Genomic DNA, 13,111 nt, shown 5'->3' with positions numbered 1-13,111 from the left:
GGGTAATTTGAATTGGCTGGAGAAAAAGCTTGATGCATGAATGCTTGCACACATATGCCAAACCCCATTCATTGATATTTGCATTGGGACAAGAGTAGGCCATTTAGCCCTTTAGAGTGCACCCAAGGGATGGGGGGAGGGGTTAGAGAGAGTGCACACGAGAGTTGGGCTTCAGCCTTCAGATCCTAGGATTGGGAGTGTGGGGACTCTGAAAATGAAGTTGAACACAGGGACCCATGAAATGTAAATCCGCCTCTGTTCCGGAGTAGCACAATTTGAATGGTCGATTTTCCCCTCCTAATCCAGAGAATACTCCAATCATTGAACCTGGGATCATCCTTTTATTAAATTGAATTCATGGGATCTGAGCTTTGCTGGCTTGACGTTTATCAGCATTTATCACTTTGACGAGCTCAGCTACTCACACTAGATTAACTTGTGCTGCATTCGGAGCTCTTCAAGTCTGCTTTTTGAATGGTTCTATTCCTTTGTCCGTTTTTGAAGTGGGTTATCTTTTCACAGAGCACAGTTTGTATTCTGAATTGAGGAAATTCACAAATGAACAAATTATAACAAAATATCTGCTGTCATATAGGAAGTAACAAGTGAAGAATGTTGGAGACAGGGCAAAAAGAGGAAATAAAGTAAGCATCCATACCGACTTGGAGAGGCAAGGCCTGACCAGTGACAGTCAGGATGGCTTTGTCAGAGGGAGATGATGCCTGACAAATTTGATTGAATTTTTTGAGGAGGTGACCAGGTGTGTAAATGAGAGTAGTGTAGTTTACATGGACTTCAGCAAAGCCTTTGACAAGGTCCCACATGGGAGAATTACAAAGAAGACAAATTCACATGGATACAGGGTAATTTGATAAAGTGGATTCAAAATTGGCTTATTTGTAGGAGACAGAGTGTGATGACAGAAGGCTGTTTTAGTGACTGCAAGTCAGTGTCCAGTGGTGTACCACAGGGATCTTTGCTGGGTCCCCTATTATTTGTCCTTTATATAATTGACATAGATGACCATGTGGGGGGATAGGATTAGTAAGTTTGAGGATGACAAAAAGATTGGTTGGGTGGTTAACTGAGATATAGATGGGATGGCCAAATGGGCAGATAAGTGGCAGATGGCATTTAACCCTGAGAAGTGTGAGGTGATACACTTTGGAAGGAATAATTTGACAAGGAAGTACTCAATAAACGGCATGACTCTAGGATGTTCTGTGGAACAAAGGGACCGTGGCATGTTTGTTGTTACATGTCTGAGGCCGGAAGGGCATGTTAGTAGGGTGGTGAAAAAGGCATAAGGGACACTTGGTTTATCAATTGAGGCTTGGATTGCAAAAACAGGTCATGTCAGAGTTGATGGAAGTGGTGGTGAGGCCACAGCTAGAGTACTGTGTGCAGTTCTGATCGCCATATTATACGAAGAATGTGTTTGCATTGGAGGAGGTGCAGAGGAGATTCACCAGGATGCTGCCTGGGATGGAACATTTAAGTTACGAAGAGAGGTTGGATAGGCTTGGGTTGTTTTCTGTGGAGCAGAGAAGACTGAGGGGCGACCTGATCGAAGTGTTTAAACTAGAATGGTTAGAGGGTGGGAATCGAATTGAAGTGACTGGGAGAGAGAAGGTTACCTCACAAATAGAGAAAGCTTGTCGACAGTGTGAGAGGGAGGATAGGCAGGTGATAGAGAAGGGGAGCACTCAGACCGAAGGTTTGAGATGTGTCTATTTTAACGCAAGGCGTGTTGTGAACAAGGTGGATGAGCTTAGAGCGTGGATCACTACTTGGAAATATGATGTGGTGGCCATTACAGAGACTTGGATGACTCAGGGACAGGACTGGTTACTTCAAGTGCCGGGTTTCAGATGTTTCAGAAGGGACAGGGAGGGAGGCAAAAGAGGTGGGGGAATGGCACTGTTGATCAGAGATAGTGTAACGGCTGCAGAAAAGATGGACACCATGGAGGGATTGTCTACGGAGTCTCTGTGGGTGGAGGTTAGGATTACTGGGTGTTTTCTATAGGCCGCCCAATAGTAACAAGGATGTTGAGGAGCAGATAGGGAAACAGATCCTGGAAAGGTGTAATAATAACAGAGTTGTCGTGATGGGAGATTTTAATTTCCCAAATATTGATTGGAATCTCCCTAGAGTAAGGGGTGTAGATGGGGAGGAGTTTGTTAGGTGTGTTCAGGAGGGTTTCTTGACGCAGTATGTAGATAAGCCTACAAGAGGAGAGGCTGTACTTGATTTGGTATTGGGAAATGAACCTGGGCAGGTGTCAGATCTCTCAGTGGGAGAGCATTTTGGAGATAGTGATCTTATTTCTTTCTCCTTTACAATAGCATTGGAGAGAGATAGGATCAGACAAGTTAGAAAAGTGTTTAATTGGAGTAAGGGGAATTATGAGGCTATCAGGCAGGAAACTGGAGGCTTAAATTGGAAAGAGGTTTTCTCAGGGAAATGTACGGAAGAAATGTGGCAAATTTTCAGGGAATATTTGTCTGGAGTTCTGCATAGCAACATTCCAATGAGACAGGGAAGTTATGGTAGGCTACAGGAACCGTGGTGTACAAAGGCTGTAATGTATCTAGTCGAGAAGAAAAGAAAAGCTTACAAAAGGTTCAGGGAGCTTGGTAATGTTAGAGATCTTGAAGAGTATACGGCTAATAGGAAGGATCTTAAGGAAATTAGGAGAGCCAGAACGGGTCATGAGAAGGCCTTGGCAGGCAGGATTAAGGAAAACCCCAAGGCATTCTACAAGTATGTGAAGAGCAAGAGGATAAGACGTGAAAGAATAGGACCTATCAAGTGTGACAGTGGGAAGGTTTGTATGGAACCGGAAGAAATGGCAGAGGTACTTAATGAATACTTTACTTCAGTATTCACTATGTAAAAGGATCTTGGTGGTTGTAGTGCAGACTTGCAGTGGACTGAAAAACTTGAGCATGTAAATATTAAGAAAGAGGATGTGTTGGAGCTTTTGAAAAGCATCAAGTTAGATAAGTCGCCGGGATCGGATGAGATGTACCCCAGGCTACTGTGGGAGGCGAGGGAGGAGATTGCTGAGCCTCTGGCGATGATCTTTGCATCATCTATGGAGACGGGAAAGGTTCCGGAGGATTGCGGATGTTGTTCCTTTATTCAAGAAAGGGAGTAGAGATAGCCCTGGAAATTATAGACCAGTGAGTTTAAGCTCAGTGGTTGGTAAGTTGATGGAGAAGATCCTGAGAGGCAGGATTTATGAACATTTGGAGAGGTATAATATGATTAAGAATAGTCAGCATGGCTTTGTCAAAGGCAGATCATGCCTTACGAGCCTGATTGAATTTTTTGAGGATGTGACTAAACACATTGATGAAGGAAGAGCAGTAAATGTAGTATATATGTACTTCAGCAAGGCATTTGAGAAGGTGCCCCATGCAAGGCTTATTGAGAAAGTGAGGGGGCATGGGATCCAAGGGGACATTGCTTTGTGGATCCAGAACTGGCTTGCCCACAGAAGGCAAAGAGTGGTTATAGATGGGTCATATTCTGCATGGAGGTCGGTCACCAGTGGAGTGCCCCAGGGATCTGTTCTGGAACCCTTACTCTTTGTGATTTTTATAAATGACCTGGATGAGGAAGTGGAGGGATGGGTTGGTAAGTTTGCTGATGACACAAAGGTTGGAGGTGTTGTAGATAGTGTGGAGGGATGTCAGAGGTTGCAGCGAGACATTGATAGGATGCAAGCTAGGCAGAGAAGTGGCAGATGGAGTTCAACCCAGATAAGTGTGAGGTGGTTCATTTTGGCAGGTCAAATAGGATAGCGGAAGATAATAATGGTAGGACTCTTGGCAGAGTGGAAGATCAGAAGGATCTTGGGGTCCGAGTTCATAGGACGCTCAAAGCAGCTGTGCAGGTTGAGGCTGTGGTTAAGAAGGCATATGGTGTACTGGCCTTCGTCAATCGAGGAGTTGAGTTTAGGAGTCGTGAGATAATGTTGCAGCTATATAAGACCCTGGTCAGACCACACCTGGAGTACTGTGCTCAGTTCTGGTCGCCTCATTATAGGAAGGATGTGGAAGCCATAGAAAGGGTGCAGAGGAGATTTACAAGGATGTTGCCTGGGTTGGGGAGCATGCTTTATGAGGATAGGTTGAGTGAGCTCGGCCTTTCCTCCTTAGAGAGACGAAGGATGAGGAGTGACCTGATAGAGGTGTATAAGATGTTGAGAGGTATTGATCGAATGGATAGTCAGAGGCTTTTTCCCAGGGCTGAAATGGTTGCCACAAGAGGACACAGGTTTAAGGTGCTGGGGAGTAGGTAGAGAGGAGATGTCAGGGGTAAGTTTTTCACTCAGAGGGTGGTGGGTGCGTGGAATGGGCTGCCGGCAACGGTGGTGGAGGCGGATTCGATAGGGTCTTTTAAGAGACTTTTAGACAAGTACATGGAACTTAGTAAGATAGAGGGTTATAGGTAAGCCTAGTAATCGTTAAGGTAGGGACATGTTCGGCACAACTTTGTAGGCTGAAGGGCCTGTGTTGTGCTGTAGTTTTTCTATGTTTCTATGTAAGAATATGGCATGGAAAAGTGGATAAGGAGCAGCTGTTCCTCTTAGTTGAAGAGTCAGTCACGAGGGGACATAGAATCAAGGTGAGGAGGTTTAGGAGGGATGTGAGGAAAAATGTTTTTACCAAGGGGGTGGTGACGGTCTGGAATGTGCTGCCTGGGAGGGTGGCAGAGGCGAGTTGCCTCACATGCTTTAAAAAGTACCTGGATGAGCACTTGGCATGTCATAACATTCAACGCTATGTGCCAAGTGATGGTCAATGGGATTAGTTGGAAAGTTGAGTGTTTCTCACGTGTTGGTGCTGACTTGATGGGCTGAAGGGCCTCTTTTACTGTGTATGATTCTATGATTCAAAGGCAAATGAGCATTCTGTTGCACAGAAGCTACAACATGAAAATGGACCATTCAAACCACTCATTACAGACTGGCTGGCAAGGTCAATATCTATTGCCGACCCATAATTTCCCATGAATTCCAGGATTTTGATCCACTATCAATGAAGGAATGGCAATATATTTATTCCCTAGTCTGGATGGTGTGTGACTTGCTGGGAATCTGACAATGGTACTTCACCATGTGGCTGCAGCATTTTTCTTCCAGATGGAAAGGTTAAAGGGGTTGGGTGGTGCTGTTGACATAACCATGTTGAAGTCTGTCTAGCACACGAGCAATCATTCTAATTTGATAAACTCTCCACGTACCCATATCCTTTTATTGATCTTTCACCAACTATATAATCTATTCTTAAATGTTGACATGATCTCTGCTTCAGTTACTAACTTTAGTGTTGCAATCTACAGCCTCACAACCCTCGTGTGCAAAAGGTTTCTTCTGCTCTCGGCCCTACTTTTATATTTACTGTTATATCGATCATGGTCCCCTCATTCTAGACATCTTGATCATTAAAATAAACCATTTACTGTGTCTCATCACTTCATAATTTTAAACACCTCTATCAATCATTCTTAATTCCCTCTGTTCTAAAAAGGGTCCAATCTTTCAAATAATGTCTTCCCATGAATTCCAGGATTTTGACCCACTATCAATGATCTTCGATTTTTATAGCAAGATGAATGTTTCAGAATGTTTTAGTACTATTTTTGAAAAATTGAGTAGATGGCAGCAATTTTATATGGTCTAGATCAATTAAATATTAACCAAAACAGTTATCTGGCAAAAACTTCAAAATAAAATGTATGCTACCTTTTACATCCTTGTTTTACTGCTTTGACTTTAAACTGTATTTTGCGGAAGCTAAAATAATAAGTAAATCAAAAATGTCTGGCATCAAATATGTAGCAGGATTTTTTGTGACAGTTTCTTCACATTTTAAATTAACTTTCAAGTACATATTTCCATAAATATAAATATGCTAAATACGTTAGTCACTATTATATGTCAACCAGAAATTGCAGCTGCTTTACTTGCGTGTATTGAGCTCTGTTTTTGTTAACATCAAATTGCATTCTATCTGACAAACAGGCGAAAGACCGTTTAAATGTCCTTTTGAAGGCTGTGGCAGATCGTTCACCACATCAAATATTCGTAAAGTACATATTCGGACGCACACAGGTGAAAGGCCATATTTCTGCCCAGAGGCAGGCTGTGGAAGAGCCTTTGCTAGTGCAACCAATTACAAGAACCATATGAGGATACACACAGGTATCAATCAGAATAAAGTGCTGCTAGTCATTTCCTATAGCTTGATTTTTAATGTATTGCCTAAGAGAGCATCTTATCTGTGTAACTATCCATTTAAGCTATTTAGATCAAAAATGTAATTTTTGAATGCTTCTTTGGGATGAAGTGGTTCCACTATTTTTGCCCTCTTTTTGTTTCACCTCAGTTTTCCTAGGTTACACGTTACCTAGACATGAGAAGGTGAATGGCCTATTCTTAGGCTCTAACTGATTTAAGTAAATTAGTCATTTAATAAAAGGCACACAACAGCAGCACAGGGATAAGATATGCTTGAATTTGAAACCTCCCTTCTACTCAATTCCTTTACCTTTTTTAAGTTTAGAAGATATATCTTTTTCAATTGAATAATTGGAATCAGGGCTGTATTTTCAATCATTAACCATAGCACAGACTCTGCAATGTTCAATCAATAATTTACCAGATTTAGTGGAATAAGAGTTGCCTCTCACAACTCCCTTGTTAAACAACCTACACAAAGCCTGAATGTCAGGTTTAACTTTTTGAATAACGAGACTAAGTACTGGAAGGGGGAAGATTACTAAAACAACATGAGGAAGGATGTCCTATTTACGCAAATAATTACCCTGTACAGTTTCCTTGTATCTATAGAGGGCAAGATAGTTCTTTTTCATCAAGCAAAGGTTAGAAGCATTTGGCAAAGGGTCCACAGGTTAGATAAAAAGAGGCTTCAGCCTAGATTTGACCTCTGGACTGCATGTTGGACACCTCTGATACAAAACAGAAAATCTGACAACTCTGTACAGTTGCAACAGTGCTTCAGTAAGCTGCTTTTATTTTTGTAATAAAAAGGGAAGAGAAAAATAGGACCTCTGACCATAAAATACTAATTCTGCTGACCTGAAGGTATACCAGTTGTAAATATTCATCTGGTTCACTAATGCCTTTTAGGGAAGGAAATCTGCCATCCATACCCAGTCTGGCCCAAATGTGATTTCAGAACCACAGCAACGTGGTTGACTCGAAGTTGTCCTCTGAAATGGTCTAGTCAGCCACGAGTATGATTACGGATGGGCAACAAATATTGACCTTGCCAGTGACATCCTGTGAATGAATAAAGAGAATAAAACTCTCTTCAAGCTATTAAATGACAGAAAAGATTTTATAAGAATGTGGTTTAGTTTTGCAGATTTCCTGCAACATTTTACTCGAGGCTTTCCTTTTTATTGTTGAATTTATCTTCATTATGTAATTGTGATTTCCTTATTTAAAATGTGCAGGAGAGAAACCTTACGTATGTACTGTACCTGGTTGTGACAAGCGCTTCACTGAGTACTCCAGTTTATATAAACATCATGTTGTTCATACACATTCCAAACCTTACAACTGTAACCACTGCGGCAAAACCTATAAACAAACTTCTACATTGGCAATGCATAAACGAACTGCACATGGGGACAGTGAGCCAACTGAAGAAGAAGAGACTTTCTTTGAACCACAGGATGGTGAGTACAATTTTGTTATGTTTTTGTCCATGAACAATGTCACGGGTCAACTGGTAATATTTAATATTGCTGACGAATCCCAAAAAAACCATGTTTTTGCAAACTTCGGAAAAGTGTCATTGCACCATGCAAGTTGTAATCATAAACAGAAATGTAAGAGAAAAACTTGCAGACTTTTTTTTCAAAATAGCACTGTAAATGCACTCCACAGAAACTCAAGGCCTTGATCCTTGACCTTGCGTTGAGAATTGATCTGTTCAAGTTCTATTTAATGGTAATTTCTCTCATCTGTGAAATATCAGCAACTCTTCTGAAGGTGCAGACTAGTGCTAACTATAGGTTCATCGGTGCTGGGTTGTCTTTGTGGCAATTCCTGATGTGTTAGCCTCAATAATGAGCATTGAGCTACTGACTAGAGTGGGCACCATGATCGAAGTCCATGTGGGTGCAGTTTTCAACAGGAGTCAATGGATCATGATCAGGAGTGAGAATCTGGCTAATTTTCTTTACCCCTTTTTCTAGCTCAGAGGTGTGAAAGTCAGTTGTTGTACTCTGCTGTCATTCTAACTCAGATCAGCTCGGTCATACAAACAGCGATCAAATCTGGACTTGCTGGTTCATGTGTCTCAGGACTACAAAAGACAGATTGAACTCATTCAAAGCATGTAATTTCAAAACACAAACTGAAATATCAGTGTGATTCTATCACTTCTGTGCTTGGATTTCGTGTTCCATAGTGGTAGTGCTCTTTGGCAGTCAATGGTCCATTCCCAGGTGAGGTGCTGTTTAGAATGCTGCCCTTTGAAGCTTGGATTTTGTTAAGTTCCAGGAGAGGATATTAATAAAACAAAAATTAACTGTACCATATTGTTTAATCATCAGCTTCTTGCAGCTTTCTGACTCCACGTTACAATAAAGGAAATTAAACGCAGCAGATTCTGTTGCAAATCTGACACTTGCCATTGTATAACATACTCAGCTGCACAACTCTATCTGTCTTTTCATTATCTGGTTTGGCATTTGGCCCCTTTTGAGTCTGAAACCTCCAATTACAGGTGTGTGAATGGCAACTGGAGATTTATTATTAGGTGGCTAGGTATGAATGAATGGTAATTATGAAAATATTTTATATAATAAACACCTCAATTGTAGTTGTCTTTTAAATATTTTCCTTCCACTTCTCTAATTATTCTCATTCTCTCAGAAAGGTGGTGATTTCTGCCTCTCTACCTCGAGGTTGATGTACTGGTCATGAATTTCCAACGAGCATCAACTGGGGCCAGATCTTCTTTCTATTTAATACTGACTTTTTGATACTGACTTTTTAAATGAATTTAGCTCAGGCTTGCATGGATTCTCATACTGTTTGACCAATCAAATAATTATTTGTGACTAAGACTATTGATTCATCCAATATAAATGAGTTTCTGTTCTTTTAGAAATTTGTGTACTATCAGTTGTAGTTTTAAAACAGTCAGCACATTCACTCAGCAAGAGGGAATGTGAATTTGTACTTTGTTATGATCACCCCAGGATCAAACAAAATAGCCACAAAGCACAGTTTTTCATTGTATCTCCTGTCACCGTACTAGAACAGGAAGTCAGTGCCACAGACAGCATTAGTAGTATTTCATCAATGTTAGGTGCTGCAGCAGAAGATAGAAATCAGTTGATTTGTGCAATATTTTGTATGTTGGCAAGATGATTTCAACAGAGTGAGAACAGGAATTTTCTTGCAGACATTATAAACTATGGATTGTTAATATCTGCTTTCTCTTAAAAACAAACTGCTTTCATATCAAATGGTTATATATATTTTTGTGAGGTCTCAGTTAAATAACCTATGAAAGTATTTAATTTATTGCACAAGAGACTGATATATCATTACTTTGCATTTTGATGGTATTATTGAATCATAGAAGAGTGTGGTGCAGAAGCAGGCCATTCAGCCCATCAAGTCTGTTCAAAGAATAATCCAGTTACCCCCCACTCCCCTACTGTATTCCCATATACCTGCATTTTTTTTCTCTTCTAGGCGTTTCTCATTTTAAACTAACCGCCATATGTTTTTTCATAAAACATTCCCAAACTAGTAACAGGTGTTAACATACTATTTATGATTTATTTTGTTTCAAAAGTTACTTCTGGGGATGAAATCCTTAAGGGACAACCAATTACTTATGTAACAGGAGTAGAAGAAGATAATGGGTTATCTGGACAAGTTACTACAGTTGCACAAGCAGACGTAGGTCAACATATGGCCCTTATTGCGCAAGATGGTACGCAACAACAGGTAAGAAAAAGACTCTATTCAAATTTCCATCTTGGGAGTCTTTTTGGAGTCTCTTAACTTTTTTTTCTTCTTTTGCCTATTATTTTCCAGTCTATATCCTTTTTGTCTACTTTCTTATCTCTTTTTTAATTCTCTATTCTTGCAATAGGACCAGAGAGGTAAAGTTACAAAAATATTTTAACATATTAAAATGTGCACTATTTGCAACATCAGTCAGACTGCTGGGAATAATAACAGAGAGAGAATCACGCTGTATCTTACTATTAATATCTCTGTATCTTTATATACAGTACAGCAGCATTGGCAAAGACTTGGGTGCAATTCAGTACTTTTTTTTTTACATGGCCAAAATGCAGGACCTAAAAGAATGGACAAGACTTATCTTTAGAGCAACAGCCAAGCTTGTTTATTCGGCCCATTGAACTGCACCGCCATTCAAAAAGATCATGGCTGACCTGATTATGCCCTCAACATCATTTTCCTGCCTGTCCCCCATAATGCTCAACTCCCTTATAATCCAGAGATTACAATCTTGGAGGTCTTGCTTTTTAATCTACTGCCCAGCTCCCTGAATTCTTGATGCAAGACCTCATTCTTCAGTTTATCAATATCGTTGGTACCTACATGTACCACAACATCTTTCAGAATGCCTTGCAACTGTTCAGTGACACCCTTGACTCTGGCATCAGGGAGCAACACGCCATCCCGGAGTCACGTCTTCAGCTTCAGAAATGCCTGTCTGCTCCCCTGACTAATGAATCCCCTATCACCGTTGCTCTTCCTTCACTCCTGCACAGTCAAGGTGCTTGTTTTGCCAGAAGCTTGGCTCTGACTGCATTCTTCTGACGTACCAGCACCCTCATCAGTTTCCAAACTTGAGTACTGATTTGTGAGCGGGAGAACAGGGGACTCCTGCACTATCTGCCTGTTCTTCTTGGACTGCTTAGTGGTCGCATTCTCTTTCTTCTAGTCCCTTGAGCTGTGGTGTGACCCTTAATATAAACGTGTTATCCATGTAACTCGCAATTTCATGGATGCAGTGTAGTGTTTCCAGCTGCTGCTCAAGATCCGAAACCCAGAACTCCAGCTTCTGGGAGCGTTTCCTGGACATGTGGTCATCCAGGACACTGATAGCATCCAAGACTTCCCCACACGTGACAAGCCACACATTCCACTCAGCTGTCCTCACCTGACATGTCTTAAATATGAAATTTACACCTTCGAACAGAACAAATCTAATAAAAATATTTTTCCCAATAAATAAAATATTTCTTTTAGCTTCAGCTATTTAAATACAGTCCCTAATAGCAATTTCTTGCCAACCAATCGTCTTACTGCTTTCATGTGACATTACCCTTGGATTATTTTCTAACTCAGCGTGCAATCTGAGCAGTGCCTGTCCCCCGCAGATAGACCATAAGACATAGGAGCAGAATTAGGCCACTCAGCCCATCGCGATCTGGTGCACTCTGCTGCCTGAAGGTGAGTGATGGCCTCGAACCTTGCATTCTATTATATCGCTGTCCCGGTGAAGCATGTCCCCCGCAGATCCGGTGCTCTCTGCTGCCTAAAGGTGAGTGACGGCCTTGAACTTTGCGCTCTCATATCGATGTCCCGGTGAAGCGTGTCCCCCTCAGATCCGGTGCTCTCTGCTGCCTGAAGGTGAGTGACGGCCTCAAACCTTGCGCTGTCTCATTGCTGTCCAGGTGAAGTGTGTCCTCCAACTTATTTGGCCAAGTTGACAGTTATGGTCACTTCAGCATTCATATTGGGGAAATTCAGGCCAAACTATTTTCCAGCAGTAATTTAATGGTTGTTGTTGCAGCTTCATCCCATTTATCCTTAATTTTATATATAATATAACTATGCCTACTGCTATGAGGAAATTGAACTCCATCCAGCAATCACCAACTGTGGTTGAAGGGTCTGCCTGTACTGCAAAATACTGTACCCTGTAAATCACAGCAAACCATGTGGTGTGCGCGCTTTGCTGTGGGAAAAATGACGAGCAATGTTTTTTAAGTTTATTAGTGTCACAAATAGGCTTACATTAACACTGCAATGAAGTTACTGTGAAAATCCCCTAGTCGCCACACTCTTGGCACCTGTTCGGGTACGCTGAGGGAGAATTTAGCAAGGCCAATGCACCTAACCAGCACATCTTTCAGATTGTGGGAGGAAACCGGAGCACCTGGAAGAAACCCACACAGACATGGGGAGAACGTGCAGACTCCACACAGACTGTGACTCAAGCCAGGAATCGAACCAAGGTCCCTGGCGCTGTGAGGCAGCAGTGCTAACCACTATGCTACCGTGCTGCCCACTGGCCTCTGAATTCAATCTTTTATTAACCTTTCGAAACCAACACGTGTTCAGATGGGAAGATTAACATTTTAACTCACAGATGAGCAAAGTTTTGGGGCAACAAACTGCAGTGTACAACCAAATTCACAATAGAGGGAGTTGCAAACTATGGAGTTGACTGTGATCATCAGAACCAGACCTTGTAAAATAGCTATCGTGTTCACTTAGGAAGATTTTAGATTATAACTTTAATGGCATGGTGAGGCGTTTCACTGTAAATCTGGACTCATGGTCAGCTACGAATTGACAGTTTTATACGAGTTCGATCGCTGCTGCTGAGTTCTTCAAATATTTGAATTTTTAACTGCTGTAAAGGACTTTACACAGAGATTGCGTCATAAATGTCACATTACAACATTAACCTGGTGTTGTTAAACTTCTTACTGTGTTTACCCCAGTCCAACGCCGGCATCTCCACATCACATTACAACATGGCATGATAACTGCTGTCTTGCAATGCAGCAACATTTTCAAGATTGGAACAACTTGTATGTTTTCTGCAGCTCTTGTTCCTTTTTAACATTTGTTTTTTCAATGACCCAGATCCTTAATAGATGAATCTGCTGATTTAAAAAAAATCTCTCGCTACCTTTATCATTGTTTCTTTATTTGTCTGTCTATTTATGTTAGTCACGTTCTACATACTATCACTTTTGTTTCTTGAACTTCACTTTTATACATAATTAAACTTTCTGACAGAGATGTGTCCTCTTCTTTCCTGACCGTACACTAATT

At 41.2% G+C, this 13,111-nt stretch overlaps 1 protein-coding gene across 8 annotated transcripts in view; it reads left to right on the top strand.

Annotated features, from left to right (window-relative positions):
- Positions 1-13,111, top strand: part of znf143b (zinc finger protein 143b) — a 94,662-nt gene that overhangs the window by 72,192 nt on the left and 9,359 nt on the right. For all 8 annotated transcript variants that reach the window (XM_078220702.1, XM_078220699.1, XM_078220696.1 and 5 more), the window contains 3 exons: positions 6,038-6,217; positions 7,495-7,719; positions 9,858-10,012. In XM_078220702.1, coding sequence (XP_078076828.1) covers positions 6,038-6,217; positions 7,495-7,719; positions 9,858-10,012 — 560 coding nt within the window. The remainder of the gene's footprint in view (positions 1-6,037; positions 6,218-7,494; positions 7,720-9,857; positions 10,013-13,111) is intronic.

The sequence above is a fragment of the Mustelus asterias genome, chromosome 9, assembly GCF_964213995.1.
Source record: "Mustelus asterias chromosome 9, sMusAst1.hap1.1, whole genome shotgun sequence".
Lineage (NCBI taxonomy): Eukaryota > Metazoa > Chordata > Chondrichthyes > Carcharhiniformes > Triakidae > Mustelus > Mustelus asterias.
This window is presented reverse-complemented; position numbering and strand designations above follow the sequence as displayed.